Raw genomic sequence first — 20,031 nt, 5'->3', positions numbered from 1 at the left:
CAGGTGACGGACGGACGCCGGGCCGCAGAGCTCCGGGCGGGCGGCGGGTTTCGCTCACACCGGCTGGTTTGGTGTTGGACGCGAGCGGACCGGGGACCGGTGGTCTAGGCGAGTCGTCCTTTCCCAGCCGCTCGCCGTGGAAGGTCGTCCTGCTGGGGGGCCAGGGTCTCGGCGAGTTCGGCGTCGGGGAGAAGGCGCGGCTCCCCTCAGCGTGCCGGCCGTGCTCGGTCGCTCCGGAAAGGCTAGGCTGAGCGGGGAGGAGCAGGCCCGAAGCTTCTAGGGCTTCGGGCCGGGACCCGAGGAGGATGAGCTGGCTCTTTCCCCTAGCTAAGAGCGCGTCATCCTCCGCGGCCGGGTCCCCCGCCGGCCTCACGAGTCTCCAGCAGCAGAAGCAGCGGCTGATCGAGTCGCTCCGGAACTCCCACTCCAGGTGACTTGGTGGCTTTGACCAGGGCGGGAGGGCGGGCTGCCAGCAGACACCCGTGCCGATCCGCAGGCCGCTCCGACAGCTGCCTACTGTTGATAGTCCTTCCCGTGGGCTTGTTTCCCGAATGTGCCTCTCTTGCCCCCCCCTCCCCGCGCGCAGCTTGTCTCCTGACTTGCTCATCTCCACGGACACAATGAAATCATCTCTCCTAGCTCTCACGCTAATATTTCCTTGAATTCACCTAATTGAATTGTTAACATGCTAACACCTGACTAGAGACAGTTGGGAAGGCTGATCCCCAAGTTTCAAAGTGAAAAATTAAACTGTTGCAACACAGTGTTTTGATCAGTTAACTCTGTCCGGATGATAATCCTTTTGAGTTTGTAATTAAAGTTCAGCCTGTTCCAATAACTTTTGTCCTGCAACTGTTACAGAGTCTGCTCCCCTCTCACTTTCTTGACTTGGGCCTCACATTTAGGAGCTGACATACATTATCTGGATCATCCGTTGTCTTTTGAGTTTGCTTATCTTATTGTCGTCAAACTAGAAATACAGGAATTCAGGTTATCTTGACCTTTTTTTTTTTTCTTGTAAAATCGTTTGCTACAGCCTTTTCTGTTTACATAGGTCAGTGGCCGCTTAGGATTTTCAGGTATCAGAATTACTTTATAACATAGGAGTTTTACAATTAATTAACAGGGCCACAGCCTATTTTACGTATAAAGGCCAACGTGGTTAGACTCTAACCTTTTAAAAAACCTTGTCACATAATGCACATTATAATATGAAATAAGATTTTAATGTGTTGTATAATATATAGATACACATCCATGAGATAGTAACAATGAGTTTGAACACACCATCAGGGGCTATTTTTCTGTTACCCATCATTTTTTTTCTCAAGCAAGTAAACTATCATCCTTAAACTTGCTCTGTAGGCCAGGCTGACTTTGAACTCAGAGATCTGCTTGCCTTTGTTTCCCAAGTGATGGCATTAAAGCTCTGTGCCACCATGCTGTGCCTGACTTCCTGTTCTCATGTCTACCTTTGTGTAGCATTTCTTACCCTGTTACAAGGACAGAACCCCTCTCGAAAGAGTATTTTCTAAGGAAGGAGTGGCCTTTCCAGGCAGCAAGTTTCTTTTCTCATCCTGGAGGAAAAGGAATTCTTGTTTCTGTGACTAGAGGAATCTGATGGGACAAGAGATAAGAAAACAGAAGAATTTGCCTCTGGAAGTCTTCAAGTCTTCCTTAGTTCATGGTTCTCAGCGTGCCCAAGTGCTATACTTAGGATAATGATTTCTAAACCCCAACACAAGTCAGTCTTTCTCTAAATGCTTTATTTTTTCTAACCTTCGAGAGCCACACTTTCAAGATATTATAAAATAAGCTAAGTTTTAAGAAACACAACAAAGTTTTTCCCCTTCGACTGTCACCTTGGAAACCTGCAGAATGTCAGTATTACTACTGCAAAAATACTGGTGGAGCCATTTGTTAACCTTTCTTTTCTCCTCATGAGATGGAGCTTTTGAGTCACGAGTCTCTTACTGATAAGACTAGTACATGAGGAAAGTGATCTGAAGTTTGTACTTTGGTCCCAAATAGAAGTAATAAAACAGTAATTCTTCATTGAAGGACATCTGGAGTTAGTTTAAGAGGATCAGTCAGTATCCTTAATGGATGCAGAAATTATTTTGTGTGCTAACATTTGAACTAGAAATTTTTAACATGTAACATTATCTGTATCTTTTAAGTTCTTGAGATTTTATTTAGTTGAAATATTTCAAACTTAACAAATTAGATATAATTCTAAATATTCAAGAATCTTTTAAACATTTTATCAAATTCTTAGCTATCCCAAAAGGTTAGGTGAATTTTATGACTATTTTCTTTTACCTCGTTCCGGCAGAAACAAGTGGGAAGCTGTCATAGAAGATTAACAGTATTTAACCAAAGCACAATGAATATTATGAAAATGAAAAGTGGAAGTCATGTTGACTGGACTCAAAAACTAATCTTCTAAAAAATAATAATCACACTAATCAGTTTACCACTAAAACTTATGAATTCATATGTAGAAGAACTAATTCTTCAATTCCTTGAAGTTTACTTCAGAAGATACTGTTGATTTCCTGTTCGGATCCCATTTCCTCTGACTTCTTCAAAGAACACCTGTTTTTGTTTTTTTCTTCTGTTTATAATCTGTAGGACACAGACTTAGTGGAGTGCTTTCAACCCAGGAGATGTAAATAATCAGTGATGATGGCCTCACCTCACCCTCACCTCACACCATCATGTCTGTCAGGAAAAGGAGGACTCCTTTTTCCATCTTTTCTTCTTTTTGTGTTGGGGGGGGGGGGGCTTGAACTCACAGGAGCCGTCCTCTGCTTCCACAGTGCTGCGTTAAGGCACATATTACCATGCCAGATACAAGCAGGACTCCTGACTTCAACCTAATGAACAGAAGTTGAAGGAAAAGTCCAGGTTTTCTCAATAATACAAAGAGCTTTTGGGAAGAAAAATGGGGGGAAAGTGCTTCTTCTTTAGATATGATTGTGTTCATCTGGGTTATGATTGAAGGCTGGCAGTGTGGTAAAATAGTTCACTATTAAATTAATGAACTCTGGAGTTAACATCATTTCATCTATGGCATGTAGTGTTAGTGCTTAAGTCTTAAGCTTTAAGATAAATAATCCCTCACTGGTGAAATGATTTTCACCCTGTTTTTCAGTAACTTGTGTTTATGATAATCCTTGCTAACCAGGCTAATCCTTAGTCTCCAGAGGGGAAGCTGTTTTGTAGACTGTTTCTTTGCTGTGCCCACAGTCAGGAAATACAGTTAGATGAATAATGGTGATGGAGTGCTGTTTTGTTTGTATATTCAAACAAAGAGTTTGTATATTCAAACAAAGAGTCTTAAGTTGGTTGTAATGGCATACATCAGAATTGTGTTTCTTTTGTATTGTTGTACAGCTACTAGACTTCCAAGAAAGAATCTCTGAGCCAAGAAGGTAGGAGGTACAGATGGGTCACTAATGGCCCACACAAGCTTGGCTGGCCTGTCGTCTTTATATGCCTTATGTCCACAGAACTGAAAGAATTGACTGCCTGATCTTTTTCTGCTCTACTCAGTCAAGAAAGTCAGTTGATTCCTCAAGCCCCTCAATGCAATGACATTCAATGTGTGTGTGTGTGTGTGTGTGTGTGTGTGTGTGTGTGTATTGAGCTCTTCATTTTTCTCTGTTCCCCTCCCTGCCTCTCCCCTCCCCCTTCCCCCTTCAACCCTCCCCCAAGGTCCCCATGCTCCCAATTTACTCAGGAGATCTTGTCTTTTTCTACTTTCTACTTCCCATGTAGATTAGATCTATGTAAGTCTCTCTTAGTATCCTCATTGTTGTCAAAGTTCTCTGGGATTGTGGTTTGTAGGCTGGCTTTCTTTGCTTTATGTTTAAAAACCACCCATGACATGTGATAATTGTCTTTCTGTGTCTGAGTTACCTCACTCAAAATAAATATTTTCTAGCTCCATCCATTTTCCTGCAAAATTCAAGCTGTCATTATTTTTTTCTGCTGTATAGTATTCCATTGTGTAAATGTACCACATTTTTCTTATCCATTCTTCAGTCGAGGGGCATTTAGGTTGTTTCCAGGTTCTGGCTATGACAAACAAAGCAGCTGTGAACATAGTTGAGCACATGTCCTTGTGGCAACTCCTTAATACAGTTTCTCATGCGTGGCGATCCCCCAACCATAAAATTATTTTCGTTGCTACTTCATAACTGGAATTTTGCTACTGTGATGACTTGTATTTGGGGAAGTAGAGGTTAGCCAAAGGGGTCGTGACTACAGGTTGATGCCTGCTGATCTAAATGCTTCTGTCTGACTTACTGTTTATGCATCTTTCACAATCCTACCTACAATTCACTTGTCTTTGGCAGGCCTCCATCTGACTTTTCATTTAGAAAAGTAGTCTATTCAGGAGAGCTAGCTGAGTCATAAGTGAACTGTCCTATTTAGAAGGGCTTAGTAAAGTGCAAGGAAGCTACAGAGTCAGCAGCATTGTTTAACACACAATAAATACTCTGTAAATGCTTGTTGGTATTGTATCCTTAGTTTTAAAAATAATAGTGTCAAAAAAATGGTCATAAAAGTAATTATCCAATAAAAAATGGGATACAGACCTAAACAGAGAACTCTCAACAGAAGAATCCAAAATGGCCAAAAAACACCTAGGAAATGCTCAACATTCTTAGCTATCAGAGAAATGCAAATCAAAACAACTCTTGAGATTCCATCTTACACCTGTCAGAATGGCCAAGACTGGAAATACTGATGCCAACTTATGCTGGAGAGGATGTAGGGTAAATGGGACATTCCTCTATTGTTGATGGGAGTGCAAACTGGTATAGCCACTTTGGAAATCAGTATGGCGATTTCTCAGAAAACATCATATTCAGTGAGGTAACCCAGACCCAGAAAGACAAATATAATAAGTACTCACTTGTAAGTGGCTTTTAGACATAAAGCAAAGAAAAACCAGCTTAGAAATCCCAGAGAACCTAGACAACAAAGAGGACCCTAAGAGAGACATACATGGATCTAATCTACATGGGAAGTAGAAAAAGACAAGATCTCCTGAATAAATTGGGAGCATGGGGGATCATTGGGGGGGGGAGGTGGAGAAAATATATAGCTCAATAAAAAAAATTAAAAATTAAGTATCTCTAGAAAATATAGTGTCTGTGTAAGTTAGCCTTCCATCACTGAGAAAACACCTCAGATAAACAGACCTATAAAGAGGAAAGGTGTGTAGGAGATAGTTCAGTTGTAAATGGACTTGAGTTCAATCTCTGGGAGCCCTATACAAGGGCTGGGTACAGTGATTCCTACATGTAAAGCCCCTTAGGGTGTGGGGTCAGGAGGATTACTGTGCTTTACTGGCTTGTCAGCTTAGCCTCTTCAGGGAGCTCCTTTGGAAAGAGGCCCTGTCTCCAAAAACAAGGTCCACTGCTGTCCCGAGAAGCAGTATCAGAGGTTCACCTTCACGTACATGTGCATACTGAATCCAGACACACGAAAAGAGGGGAGACTTACTTGATTTAAAAAATTCAGAGTTAAGCTTAAGCAGTGGTTGGCCCTCTTGTCAATACATAGTGATAGTAATGCATGGCAGGGGAAGTTACTTCTGCTCTGCAGCCAGGAGGCTGAGAGAGATGAGAGACTGAGCCCAAATATCTCCTTCTGTTAGGCCCTCTTAAAGGCTCTCTCACTTCCCAAGTCCCACAAGCTATCATCCAGTGTTCACTTCATGGGCCTTTGCAAACATTCAAGATCTAAACCTGTAGCAGAATTATAGCATAGTGTTTAAAACATCCTTTGGTACTGTCTTGCTACCATTCCATGGATCACAGAGTTGTTTTTGTTTATCCAAATCTTTACCCATATAGCTTCCCTGGAGAATGAGTTTTTGAGTACTTGACTTACAGCTTTTAGATCTATTCTTTATAGCTGGGTGGTGGTGGTGTATACTTTTAATTCCAGCACTGTGGGATAGTTGACCGACCAGAGGCCATCACCAAGCAGAACCCTGGTTGCAGTACATCTTTCTGGAGACTTATGGGAAGCTGAGCTTATATCTGATGGAGTGGCAGGAAATTTGATGCAGAAAATTTCAAAATAGCTCAGTGTTCAGGCAGCAGCATGTATGCTATTGAGATCAAACAATATTGGAAGACAGATATGATAAATTTTGAGACTAGCCAGAAAAGGAGCATGTTTAAAGGTGTAACCAAAAGCTGTCACATATGGTGGTAGTTGCAGCTCTTGCAGGCAGAGGCAGAAACATAAGTTTGAGGTTAGTGTAGACTATATAGTTGAAAGTCTGCCTAGAAGACATGGTCAAACCTTTTTTTCAGAAGTACAGACAAAAATTTGCAGTAAGCCTTGGTTGTTAAAAAGATTAGCCTCATTTAAAAAGTAAATCCAATTGCTGTTCACCAGGACAGTAGAAGGTTTCCGTCTCTGGTTCGCCCTGTGGTGAGGCAGCATGTTTTGGCAGCAACGTGCTACACACCTGTTCACTGGACAGCGAGGTTAAAAATAAGAGACTCTGGTTCTATAATCCTCTTTAAGGGGCCTGCTTCTAGGAACCTAATCCCTCACTTACTGGGCCACCTTGTAAGCTTCACTGCTTTCCAGCAGTACCAACGTGGGAACCAAACATTTGTCACGTAGGCCCTTGGAGAACATTTCAGGCTGAAACTGTAGTAGGTACCCTGTTTTATTTTGTACCAAAACTTTGTCAAGAGTATGGTCTCAGATTCCCTTTTTCTATTTGCTAAGTCTTAGTTTGAAGTAATAGTGGCGGCGGGGCTGCGTCCCCAACACCCCAGCCGCCTGCCCAGCTAGCTTATGCCCGAAATAACAACACACAAATTGTATTCATTTAAACACCGCTTGGCCCATTCTCTTCTAGGCTAATTCTCACATATTAATTTAGCCCATTTCTAATCATCTGTGTTGCGCCCCTGGGTGCGCTTACTGGGGAGATTCTAGCCTATGTCCATCCTGGGTCGGAGCTTCAACCTGGGAGCAGGGCATGGCGTCTCTCTCAGGCGTCTGCTCCCTAGCGGAGAGCTGTGGAGTCTCTGAGCTCACTTCCTCTTCCTCCCAGTATCCTGTTCTGTTTTCTCCTCCCACCTATCTTCTAACCAATAAAATGGGCCAGGGCAGTTCTTTTATTAGCCAATGACCTTCCTCCATCATTAGTTGACTTTTAAATATACTTAAGATGACATTTCCCCCTCTGTTCTCCACCAGGGTTCTTTTCTATTTCTATAGCTCTTCCCATTTCCTTGGTCATTATCCTATCTGGTCTTTGGAACTCTGCTGAGAAGATATTAAATAAATGTTACATGTCACACAGCTCTTTGAAACAAACAAAATCAAGCAGTTTACATTAGAATTTCTTACATCAGCATTCTCCAACAGACTGATTTGTGCTAAAGTGTTTTCCAAATAGCACAGACTGTTTATTTGAGCTATTTAAAATTTTTAGTGTCTTGTTTTTTTTTCATTTTCATATCAACTGCATATATATGCAGATACCTGTACATGCTTACCAATTTGTTCTTCTGAAGATATTAATCATACAAATTTGAAGTCTTCTGTTTGCTGTTTCTTGAGGGTTTTTCTTTTTTTCCTCCTGGTTTTGTTGAGTTGGGTGCCTGCACCAATATGAGTATTTTGCCATGCTGGCCATTGTTGTGGTTCCCAAGTGTGACAGCGGGGCAGGACTACTGATTGCTTCCCTCCCTTGGCAGCTTGCATTTTAGTATGTTTCCTGGGATTTTTTTTCTAATAAAAATTCTGGCAGTGACTGAAAAATCTTTGTTAAAATTTTATTACCACAAATCTGAGAAGGTACAACTTAGGTGAGTTTCCTAAAAGCTTTAATTTAACATCTAACACATTGAGCAGTTATTTGTCTTGTAATCTCCTGAAGTCTTTACATATATGATCTTTCTTAATCAGACAACCCAAGACAGATGGATACTTTTAATATAACCGTCTCTCATTCGAAAAAAAGTTCAAGAACTTGTATTTGATCCAATTCCAAGTGTTTTAGTCACTGTTTATTACTGTGAAGAGACACTATGACCAAGGCAACTCTTATAAAAGAAAATATTTAATTGGACGCTTGCTTACAGTTTCAGAGGTTTAGTCCATTTATCATCATAGAAGCATGCATTGTGCTGGAGCAGTAGCTGAAAGCTACATCCTGATCCACAGGTCAGGTGAGAAAATGGGACCTAGCATGGATTTTTGAAACCTTAGATCCCACCCCCAGTGACATACTTTCTCCAACAAGGCCACACCTACTCAGACAATGCTTTTCTAATCCTTCTCAAAGAGTTCTACTCTCAATGACTAAGCATCTATGAGCCCATGGGGGCCACTCTTATTCAAACTATCACACCAAGTAAAATGGTATATGTGGGATTTGAACTCAGGGAGTCTATCTTTATTTTAATAAGCCTTGCTTTGAGTCACTGAGATTCTCTACTTGAACTGGTAGACGATTCTTTCACTATTTATTCCTTGTGCAGTGACATCTTGGTAATGTAGAGGAATAAAGAAAATAGGACTTTGTTTTAGTAACATTTAATTATGTGGCATTCATATAGTGGAGGATGGTATCAGCCTAAATCCCATCCCCAGGGAGAAGGTTTCATAAAGATCATGTAAATCCTGACACTGATTATCTGTTTGAATCTAGCTTAGCTGTTTCTTTGTGTTGTTTACTTACTATTTTAGTATTTGAGAGTTCCATACAGTGTATTTCGATCATGCTTATTTTCTCCATACTTGCAGGTCCATTTCCCTTCTCTATCCACTTAACTTTGTGCTTTTATTTTTTTTTCAAATTTCCACATTAAATCCAATTTGTGCTATCTGTATATCCTCAGATGTGTGGCCTTCCACCAGAGCATAGTTGACCAAGAGGTGACACTCTTAAAAAAAAAAAAAAAAAAAAAAAAAAAAGCTAACTCTCCCTCTTCCAGCAACTATAATTGCCAGTAGTTCCTCAGGTAGGGGCAGGGCTTGGTGTCCACCTCCCCTCTTTTTTTTTGGTTTGTTTTTCGAGACAGGGTTTCTCCGTGGTTTTGGAGCCTGTCCTGGAACTAGCTCTTGTAGACCAGGTTGGTCTCAAACTCACAGAGATCCGCCTGCCTCTGCCTCCCGAGCGCTGGGATTAAAGGCGTGCGCCACCACCGCCCGGCTTCCACCTCCCCTCTTCATGCTAGTATTTGGTCTGATTTAAACTTGCATGTGGTTTGTGCATTTGTCACAATTACTTTGAGTTCATATGTACAGCTGCCTTTCCATGTCTGGAGGATATTGCTTCCTTGTATTTATCAACCACCTCTGACTCTTACAGTGTTTCTTCTCTTAAACAATGATCTCTGAACCTTGAGAGGAGAGCATTTGATACAGATGGCCCATTTAGGGTTGAGCATTCCTTAGTCTCTTACTCTCTGTACCTTGGTCAGTTGTTGGTCTCTTTGTTAATCACTATGTATTGTAAATAGAAGCTTTCCTGATGAAGTTTGAGAGATGCATCAGTCTATGCATATAATACTAAGTCATTAGGATTTTACTTCTGTGTCACTTAACTGTTCTCCCCTAGATCTGTGACCTGTTTAGCTGCAGATTCTTATCTCTGTCATGGTTCTAGGTATGGGTACTGTGTTGTGGAGAGTGCTGTAAACTCATTCAGAAAGTAGTGGGTTTTCCCATTATGTTTGTGCCACTGTTGCAGCAGTGCACAAACTGGCTAGCCAGTCATTATTTTAGCGTGCAGCGTTCACAGATGGGCAGGATTGATGATTGCTTTTCTAACCATAATAGATGGTAAGAACCTATCAGCCTGAACCGGCAGCCTGTTCTTCAGTGACAGGTCTGTGACCAGGTGGACCTGGGATGAAAAGTAAAGAAGACAAGGAAGTTGGGGTTAGGAGGTCTTGCATAAGCTGATGCCTTATGCAAGAAGTACAGCATCTTATATATAGTTTGCAGGGGAAAATGGGACAGAATCAGCAGAAAGCTATCATACAGTGGGAGGAAGTCAGCAGGAAGCTAATCAAGGAATGTAGTTTAAAAAGGAGTTCAGGATATCTCAGGTGCGCACAGACTGAGCACACAGTGGCCTGGGGATTGATAACTTAGCTCCTTTGGGGGGGAGGATTTAAGTTCCCAGGATCAGAAGTTACTGTTCCCCCAAGGCCCTGGCTTCAGGCCATTACTAGCCTTGCCAAGCATATTCCTGGTTTTAGTAACAAGGAACTACATTTCTTCTTTATGTATCAGGGCATCAGGAAAAGCATTGGATCACCCTGGTTCCCAGTCCCTGTTTCTGAAGACACTGTATACTTGAGTCATAGAGCAAGGAAAAATCAAGTTGACTATGACCTGAAAGCTTCATCCTTTATGGTTATCTTTCATACTGTAATCTCATCAGCTAAAGCTGATGCCTGCCTGCTGCTATACTCCCTGCCATGGTGTTGTCAAGGGCCAGCCCACTGAAACGGTGAACAAGACCACATTTAAATGCTTTCTTTTATAAGTTGACTTGGTCATGCTGGTGCTTTACAACTGAGACACCAACACTTAGAAACATTTCAAAATACATAAGATTTATATATTTTGAGAGGCTAGGTTTTTATTGAAGGCTAGAAAATACACTAATCCAAAAAATGAGGAAAATAAACTTTGTAAAACTGTTAGTTTGAAATAACTAAAAGGAATAAAATAACAGAAAGTGTTATATATTTGCTAGACCTTTCAAAGACTAATGAATACTAAATGTCCTCCATTATGTCAACTAATGAGTACTACTTTGTGTGTTCCCCCTTAGAACCATTATGAATGTTAACATTTCGGGTGAGCTCCCAGAGGCTCCATAGTTTCTAGATTTACCTTATAGGATGTCAGATTATAACGGCTTTATTTGGGAACTCTGCTCTGATAGCATTAACAAAGACTCCCAAAGTAGTAGCTCAAACAAGAAGAAAGTTTATTTTGAAATTTAAGCCAGGCATGGTGACTCTTGTCTTTAATCCCAGTATTTAGAGCAGAAGCAAATGGACTTCTCTAAGGTCAAGACCAGCCTAGGCTACATTGGGAGTTCCAGGTCAGTCAAGGTTACATATAATAAGACTTATCTCAAAGAAGACAAACCAAGCAAGCAAACAAAAACCAAAAGTGGTTTCATACTTATCAAAGACCCTAGCTAGTTACTTCATTGCTTTGTAGTGCCTACCACCTACTAATAGGATGCCTCAAAGTGGCTTATTACCATGCAAGCCTAGCATCCAGACAGGAAGTAGGAAGAAGGCAAAAAGGCAGAAAGAGCTAGTAGTTGGGATTCCACTGTAAGCGGCTTCCTTGGAAATCCACCCCACTACTAACCTATGTTTTCATTGGCTGGGACATAAAGTCTTTAACAACAGCTAGTAATAAGAAAGAGTATGGTTATAGCATATGGCTACCCAGAATAAAAGTAGGCTCCTTTGGGGAAGAAGAGGAAAGGTGGAAAGCAGTCAGGAGCCATTATGTCACCATTTAAAGAGACACTCATTGGGACTGCTCCGTTTAAATTCTTCAGATCCAGTCATCCCCAGCTGCCCGTAAAGCTGGATAGTGGCATAGTTAGCAGAACTCAGCTACTTGTTGACATATATTACCCAGAAGGCTTCTAGTTGCTTCTACTAATGATGAGTTGGATAAAATTATATTAAATCAACCTGAGATTATTCTGAGTTTTCCTTATATGTTTTCCTTAGCATCCTTCCCTTACCCTTTGGATAATAATAACAATAATAATATTCTGGATATTACAGAATATTATTGCCTGCATATTTGATAAGTCTTTCCAACTATAGTAATTCTCTCTCTAGATACAAATTATATCACCTATCCAAATGCTGTGATTAGAATTTAAAAAGTTGTAGGCTATAGCATCTAACATTTGGTTTTTATAGTAACAGTTTTTTTTATAGCATTGATCTCTTTTTATATCTTTTCTACTTTTTCTTTTACAGTATAGCTGAAATACAAAAAGATGTAGAATACAGATTGCCATTCACAGTAAACAACCTAACAATTAACATTAATATGTAAGTAAAATTCTTTTCTATTTTTGTGTACTAGGTTTTAATTTTATGTCTTAGTAGCTAGACAATAATGTGTGAACAGAGTTGTAATCTATATTTCATGTAATAGGAACTAACTTTTTTGTCTTGACTCTTAGTTAATATCAGATATAGCTGTTTAAATGAACTTATTCATAGTAATTATAACAAAATAGTGCTCAGCTTAGTGAAATAAAAACTTTGTGGTTTATTGCTTAACACATGGACATAGGAGGCCTTATAAAATACTTGTTCTCTGAACAAATCTAAGGATGAACATATATCTCTGGCAAGAATTAAAATACATTATGAGCTTTATGAACCTATATAGAAGCCTTACCAATTAGGATATATTACAGAGTCATAATAAATGGCTGTAACATGGACTCATGGGCTCCAGAGGCCACTTATCGCCTCTTTAAAAAAAAAATTAAAAATCTTGACCTATAAAAACAAAAATAAGCCGGGCGGTGGTGGCGCACGCCTTTAATCCCAGCACTTGGGAGACAGTGGCAGGCGGATCTCTGTGAGTTTGAGACCAGCCTGGTCTACAAGAGCTAGTTCCAGGACAGGCTCCAAAACCACAGAGAAACCCTGTCTCAAAAAACCAAAAAAAAACAAAAACAAAAAAAACAAAAAAAAAATAACAAAAATGAACTTTAGCTATATAAATGAATTAATTTCCCATCTAGTGCCTAGGTAGATGTAGGGAGGAGAGTCCAACAAAATCCAATTTTGATAATGTCGAGAAGTACTTTCCTTAACCAGTATATAAGCAGAAAAGCCTCAAGGGAAACATTCTGAGTTTTTAAAATTTAAGAAACAGAGTTCTGGATTTAACAAACTTCTATTAAAATATTTCATAAACTAATCTTAATTTTGTAGTACTTAAAAAAGATTGATTTTTTGACTTTTGAATTAAGAGCTTTTTCGTCTTAAACCCCCATGATTTGCACCAGTGTGAGGAGAGGTGTCAGCGCAGCGTTTAGGACTCAGATGAGCGAGGGTTTGATGACAAGCACAGTAGTGTAGTCTAGTACTTGCTTCTCACCTTTCCTCTGTAGTGTAGTGTATGCATGCCCAGACTACTGCGGGCAGGATTCCACGCACACACGCACTTGAACACATGGCCAGAGCCATAATCCACTAAATAGTCAGGCAGTTTTGCATGATTTGCTGTACAGGTGGACAATCTATGTTTTAGCTGAGATTCTTATTCAGCAAGTTTTATTAGCTTGGAAATCAATTTGTTGACATGCTAAAAAGACTTTTCTGTAATGCATGGAGCCCATATTCCATTTTAAAAAGAATCTCTTGTATTCAATTACTGTGTTATTGCCAGAATATAGCCTTTCATATATTTTCAGTCTGCTCAATATTTATAATAAAGCATGTGTTACTAAGAATTAATCCATATAAGACAATGTGAAAATTTAACTTGCTTTTAAATAACTTTGTTTTAGAATTATGGTTACATGTTGTATTTTTTCATTTGTTTGTGTTTTTTTTGTGTGTGTTATTTCTTTACTAGATTACTTCCTCCACAATTTCCTCAGGAAAAACCAGTGATTAGTGTTTATCCACCAATAAGACATCACTTAATGGATAATCAAGGATTGTATGTTACCTCTCCATTAGTAAGCAATGTATGTATATGCTATAGTTTATATCAGATTAACCTACCCATTTATTACAGTTTATTGCTCTAGAAATCTGAAGTGTAATAAAATTTTTATTTTGAAATTGGTTTCCTTAGACAATACTGTTTACTTAAGCCAGTGACTTGAAGTTCTGGATATAATGTGGTTGATAATGTTACATGTTGCAGCTTAAATACCCTGAGTGTTTACCTCTGACAATCAAGTTACTGGGAAGTGTGAAGTGTGGGAAGCTTCATTATCGATTGAATAGACTTTTAACCTGATTTGTTAATTACTAAATATTTATAGTATGCATTCTATAGGAAACTGTTGTAAATCATTATTGTTAGTATGTTGACACAGTGTCTTTACTTCTTTATTTTTTCCTCATTTTAATTTTATGTGTATTAGTGTTTATGTGTATGCAGTGCCCACAGAGTCAGAGGACAGTGTCACATCATCTAGATCTGGGGTTACATAGGTTGTGAGCTGCCTTGTAGGTGCTAGGAACTGAACCTGGGTCGTCTGCAAAACATTAAGTGTTCCTACCTACTGAGCCATCACTCTTTCCTAGTTATTTTTACCTGCAGACATTGGTTAAGGTTTCAAATGAGATTTATTCCCATGAAATTTTGTGTTTTGAGAGGGTTTTTATCATTGTGTATTACTGTTACTGTTTGTGTTTGGAGAGGGTTTTTATCATTATGTATTACTGTTACTTTCAGTTTACAATGCACTCAGATCTTGGAAAAATTATTCAAAGTCTTTTGGATGAGTTCTGGAAGAATCCTCCAGTTTTAGCTCCTACTTCAACAGCATTTCCATAGTAAGTATATTTATAGTATGTAACTTTAACATGTTTTCATTTATCATAATTAAAATATAGTTTAGGGGAATTGATGTTCAAAACAAAGACAGTCTTCTGATTGCCACACACTCACCTTCATGCCCATAAGGCCAAAGTTTTCAGAGGGGGCTGTGTATTTCTCATGTAGTTGATTATTTACCCACCGTCTTTCAACAATAGGCTCATGGGACTGTTCTTGAATTTCATTTTGGCTATTACCTATTGACCTCTTACTGTAATAGATGAGGGTTCTATTTGCCACAAAATTTCCATTCTCCTCTTATTATATCATGATAGCTACATAAGTCTATTTGGTGTGTTTGTTACACAACTCATAAATATTAGCCATTGCTGATTTTTTTTAGCTCACTTTTGTTTATGTCTATCAGGCAGATAATCTCTAGGTTCTGTGTTTAGTTGGTTGTTTTTGTTTGTTTGTGCCCCCCACCGTTTTCCTTGCTAGTTACACCCTGTCCCTGTCACACAGATCTCATTCAGTAGCTTCCCCTTGTTTTTTTCTTCAAGCTTTCCTTTGTTGTTTTCATATATTAGATTATTTGTTTCTCTTTTTAAAAAAGGTTGTCTCCTAGTTTCTTCATTTACTATCTTCCAATAATTTCCTGAGTAGAGCATTAACATGAACAACAAATCATACTAGAACTTGTCCTTAAAATAGTAAAATGTGGGTGTGTGTCTTAGGGATTTGAGGCCTGAACCTGTGGCCTTGAATGTGTCAAGCAGGGCCGTAGAAAGCCATCCCTAGCATATTTTAATCTTAGATTTTAAAACAGGGTCACACTCTGTTACCTAGACTTTCTTGGAACTTGCAATGTGACCAGCAGAGCTTAAAGTTGTCATCTCTGACTTGGTTTCCTGGGTGGCTAGAATTATAGGCCTATGCCACCATGCTTAGACATTTTTCTCTATGAACCTATAGTTCGGTTAGGTGTTAGTGGCAACTCTTTTGTTCTACTTTTTCCATTAGTTGACTTGGCTTTAAGAAGTGTAATTGAGGCCGGGCGGTAGTGGCACACACTTTAGTTCCAGCACTCAGGAGGCAGAGACAAATGGATCTCTGAGTTTGAGGCCAGCCTGGTCTACAGAGTGAGTTCCAGGACAGCCAGGGCTACACAGAGAAACCAAAAAAAAAAAAAAAAATCAAAAAAAAAAAGAAGAGGAAGAAGAAGGAAGGAGGAGAAGGAGAAGGAGAAGAAGAAGAAGAAGAAGAAGAAGAAGAAGAAGAAGAAGAGGAAGAAGAAGAAGAAGAAGGAAAAGAAGAAGAAAAGTACAATTGAATAATATGAAAACTCATTTAATTCTCTTGTCTGGCAGTTTTTGTTCGCAGGCACCAAGACTGTAGTGGAGGCTATGAGCTATTACCATTTAAGGCGGTCTGAGTTTCCTCACAGCATGCCACATGGAGAGAGGTTGGACCAGCTGAGTAGAAGGTGTACTGCCTTCTACTACCTATAGTCACAGATATAGCTATGAGTATTGCACAGCATCATTTCTGCTGCATTTTAAGTACATTCAGGCTGAAAAAAGAAGAAGAAATAGACTCCATCTCTCTCTAGTGTGGCAGAATTCAAGAAACCATATGTTTGTGGGAAGTGTGCTCTGAAAATCTTACAGATTTGTAGCTATTTTAAAAATATATAGTCTGACACATCTCTGATCACAAAAATTCACCTGTATCCTATATGCAAAAATATATTCACGCTGTCTCACACAAGAACTCCCACAGTTTATTTTATAAGAGGCTCACACTCATATAGAGGTATAGAGGAGGGTTTTCAGCTGTGTTCCTTAAGAACATCTTTTAAACAGAAGAAGGGTAGATTAAAATGACAAGGTTGTTACCTCACGTATATCTAGCGTGCAATGGTAGACCACTGTAGACTACTCTACCCATAATGAGGGAAAACGGATTCTGAAATCCAACTGGGCTCACTGCTTTGATAGAGCTGTGGTTTTGCTTTGTGAACTGACCATAGGATAAAATTTGGTTATTGATTTTGCTTTTGGATCATCCTTTCTATTGGATGCATACCATGATCTAGTGATTCAGCCAAATATAGTTTTGTCATGGATATGTGAGGCTCTAGATTCAGTTGGAAAGGTGAGAGAAGGGTCACAGGAAAGGAGAAAAGTGTGAGATGAAATTGAAACATTAACTTACTAAAATGAAAATGCAGAGGCCCATAAAATAATTATCACATTATAAAAGACCAGTAATAAGATGCATTTTTATGAAGGTTTAGAGTGACATAGATTAAATTTAGAAGTTGTAAAAGATCAGAAATTAAAATGGCACCAGATATATATTTTTTAGTTTGTCTGCATGTGTACATGTATATATATATGTATATCCAGAGGTTGATATCTTATGTCTTCCTATTCAGATCTCTTTCTTGACTGCTCATCTTATTTTTTTGCTACAAAGTTTCTCGCTGAACATTGAGCTCATCACTTGGCTAGGCAGGCTGGCCAGTGGCTTCCAGGGATCTTCTTGTCTCTATCACCTACCCCTCCTTCATACTGGGGTTGCAGATGTGTGTCTCTATGCCCAGCTCTTAAATGGGTGCTAAGAGTGTCAGCATAAGTCGTCATGCTATCCATCAGATATAGTAAATGAGATTGGAATCTAATGCTCTTGGAGAGTCTAGAATACATAGAATACAGATTACACAACCTAAAATTTGAATTTGAAATACACTCATTATCTAATATGAGGGCATATTAAAACTTTATCAATTTTTAAGTCTCAAAATTTATCTTCCAATATAAATCTTGAATCTCTGAAACTGTCTTAACTTTTTCTAATGGTTATTTTTTGTCATAACTCATGCAGTATTTTCTGGGAGAGTATGGCACCAAGGCTCAAACTATGAACCAAGCTAGCCAGGCTAGGGTTGAATTCCCAGCTTTTACCTGTTTTTAAATTTTGAGACAGTGACACACTGTTACTCAGGCTAGTCTTCAACTCACAGTTCTTCCTGTTTCAACCTCTGGATACGTAGGGTTATAAGCCTTTAACACCAGCCTAGTTATTTTAATCCATAAGTTTTACAATCTGTAGCCAGTAGAACTTTTGGGGGGAGCACCTGGAAATGAAATTCTTACTCCCCCTGCCCCCAGAAAAGAAAATCTAAAGTATGGAGGAGAGTTTGAGCCACGCAGGGGTGAAAACGAGAAGTGCTCTCATGAACAAGTGAAAGGCTGAAAGCACAAAGAGACAGTTGGCTGGTGCCTGGTGGACTTTTGACTGTGATCATCCGAAGAGAGCTTCATATGTTTGGAAAGTTAACCATTGTTTCTTGCAAGAGAAACTACACCCAGAGAATTAGATGATCTGTATGAAAGTTTCTGTACAGTGTTGAAGGTACTTTCCTGGCTTTGATGACTGTAATTCATGTGACAGGACAGAGATGAATTAAAGACCTGCCAAATGTATCAGAGACAAGACTTCCTGTGCTTTAAAATCCTGTCTCCCATTCTTTTTTCCCCTAAGTCTTAAGAAAAGCAAAGTTCAAGCCCCTTTGAGAGGTATTAACAATGGATTTCAGAAGTGGGCAGGCAGTGCTTTAGCAACTGTCCAGTAAGGAAAACACCTTCTAAAAGTGTTAAAAGCATTGTCTCTCAGCAACTTTACAGGAAGACACACACACACACACAATGCTCATTTATCCATCTCCATTTCAGGTATGGCATATTGTCAAAATAGATCATTGCCCATTTTGTAAGCATAAAAAATAGTTTTTAAAATTTAGTTGTTATTCAACAGCTAAATTGAGCATCACTTCCTGTTTTTAAGATGCTTAATTTTATGTCATCCACTTGCCGTAAAGTTGTTAGAAATTTGTTATGTATTAGAGAAATTGCCCTTCAATATGTGATATGACTTTCAATTGATTTGACTTTCGCTTTGATTTATGTTAGTTAGCTTGTTGGTGGTGCTGGGGATAGCAAGCCCAGAAGGGCTTGCTGGGATATATTCAAACACTGACCTTTTTTGTATTATATTGGGCCTGTTTTTTTGGTTTGGTTTGCTTTGGTTTTGGTTTTTTGAGACAGGATTTCTCTGTGTAACAGCCCTAGCTGGCCTGGAGCTCACTCTGTAGACCAGGCTGGTCTTTTTCAAAACTCACAGAAATCTGCCTGCCTCTGCCACCCAAGTGCTGGGATTAGAGGTGTGCACCATCACCGCCCAGCTTGTTTTGTTTTTGTTAGTGTAAAATTTGTCATTATTTTCTTTTTATAACTTTTGAATTTAGAATTATAGAAATCCTTTCATACTTTTCCCACTTCAAGGTTGAAACATTCCAAAGATTTCTTTTAGTTCAAGATTTTTAAAACTGTATATAATTCTTGATCTATTAGTTTCTATCTTATTATAAATGTGAGCTCTTGACTTTTTTTTTTTTTTGTTAAACATGACCACACTGTTTTTCAACTTTGTTTCTACTTCAAGCCTTAATAACTTTTTCGGCATTTTCTATTTATTTCAAAATATTTCTAGCCGGGCCATGGTGGCGCACGCCTTTAATCCCAGCACTCGGGAGGCAGAGGCAGGCGGATCTCTGTGAGTTCGAGACCAGCCTGGTCTACAAGAGCTAGTTCCAGGACAGGCTCCAAAACCACAGAGAAACCCTGTCTCGAAAAACAAAAAAAAAAAAAACAAAAACAAAAATATATATATATATATATATATATTTCTAGCCATTCACCAATGCTATGCTTTAATTTTTAATTAATAATTAAGGTTCTGTAATTCATTTTTTTCTTGTGAAAGAAGTACTATCTCTTTGTTTTCTGTTTTCAGATTATTTTCTTTCTATTCTTGCAAATTTTTCATTAGGGAATACTTGAAAATTTGTAAAGGATGTTTTCTTCTAATAAAATGTCCAGCTCAGGTTAATTTCTATCATTGAATGAAATTATAGTAGTCCTACAAAAATATACCAATATAAAGTATAAAGTTTTAGTAGTTAGTATTTAGTATCATCTCCAGAATATACCCATCAATCTCTTTTCTTTCCTGGGAGAATGCCTGATTGACTTACTATTAGCTCAGATGTTTACATTTTTCAGTGTTCATTTATGCCTGAAGTACTCCTGACTCTTTTATAATTTGATTTCTTCTCAATTAATTGTTTGTTTTGAGATAAGATCTCCCTATGTAGCCCTGTAGTCTAGAACTCTTTGCAGACAGGATGGTCTTGAACTCATAGAAATTTGCTTGCTTCTACCTCCCTAGTGCTGGGATTACAGGTGTGGGCCATTGAAGCTGGCCAGTCTCTTACATTTATGGGAGGAAAGATGTTTATTTTAAAATATCTTGCTAAAATAAATATTAACTGAATTACTTTCTGATTAAGTTCCAAGTAATGACTTGCTACTCTTTAAAATACACGTTTGTGCTTAC

General features: G+C 38.9%; 1 protein-coding gene across 3 annotated transcripts in view; it reads left to right on the top strand.

The window, feature by feature from the left end:
- Positions 1-13: 13 nt before the first annotated feature.
- Vps37a (VPS37A subunit of ESCRT-I) overlaps positions 14-20,031 on the top strand; it is a 33,191-nt gene continuing 13,173 nt past the window's right edge. For 2 of the 3 annotated variants that reach the window (XM_041644468.1, XM_041644466.1), the window contains exons 1-4: positions 14-430; positions 12,030-12,104; positions 13,651-13,765; positions 14,485-14,585. In XM_041644468.1, coding sequence (XP_041500402.1) covers positions 306-430; positions 12,030-12,104; positions 13,651-13,765; positions 14,485-14,585 — 416 coding nt within the window. In that variant the 5' untranslated portion in view covers positions 14-305. The remainder of the gene's footprint in view (positions 431-12,029; positions 12,105-13,650; positions 13,766-14,484; positions 14,586-20,031) is intronic. The other variant, XM_041644465.1, reaches the window with a different exon arrangement.

Source organism: Microtus oregoni, unplaced genomic scaffold (genome assembly GCF_018167655.1).
Source record: "Microtus oregoni isolate MIOR12 unplaced genomic scaffold, Mior012 000096F_ref0000112, whole genome shotgun sequence".
Taxonomy (NCBI): Eukaryota; Metazoa; Chordata; class Mammalia; order Rodentia; family Cricetidae; genus Microtus; species Microtus oregoni.
This window is presented reverse-complemented; position numbering and strand designations above follow the sequence as displayed.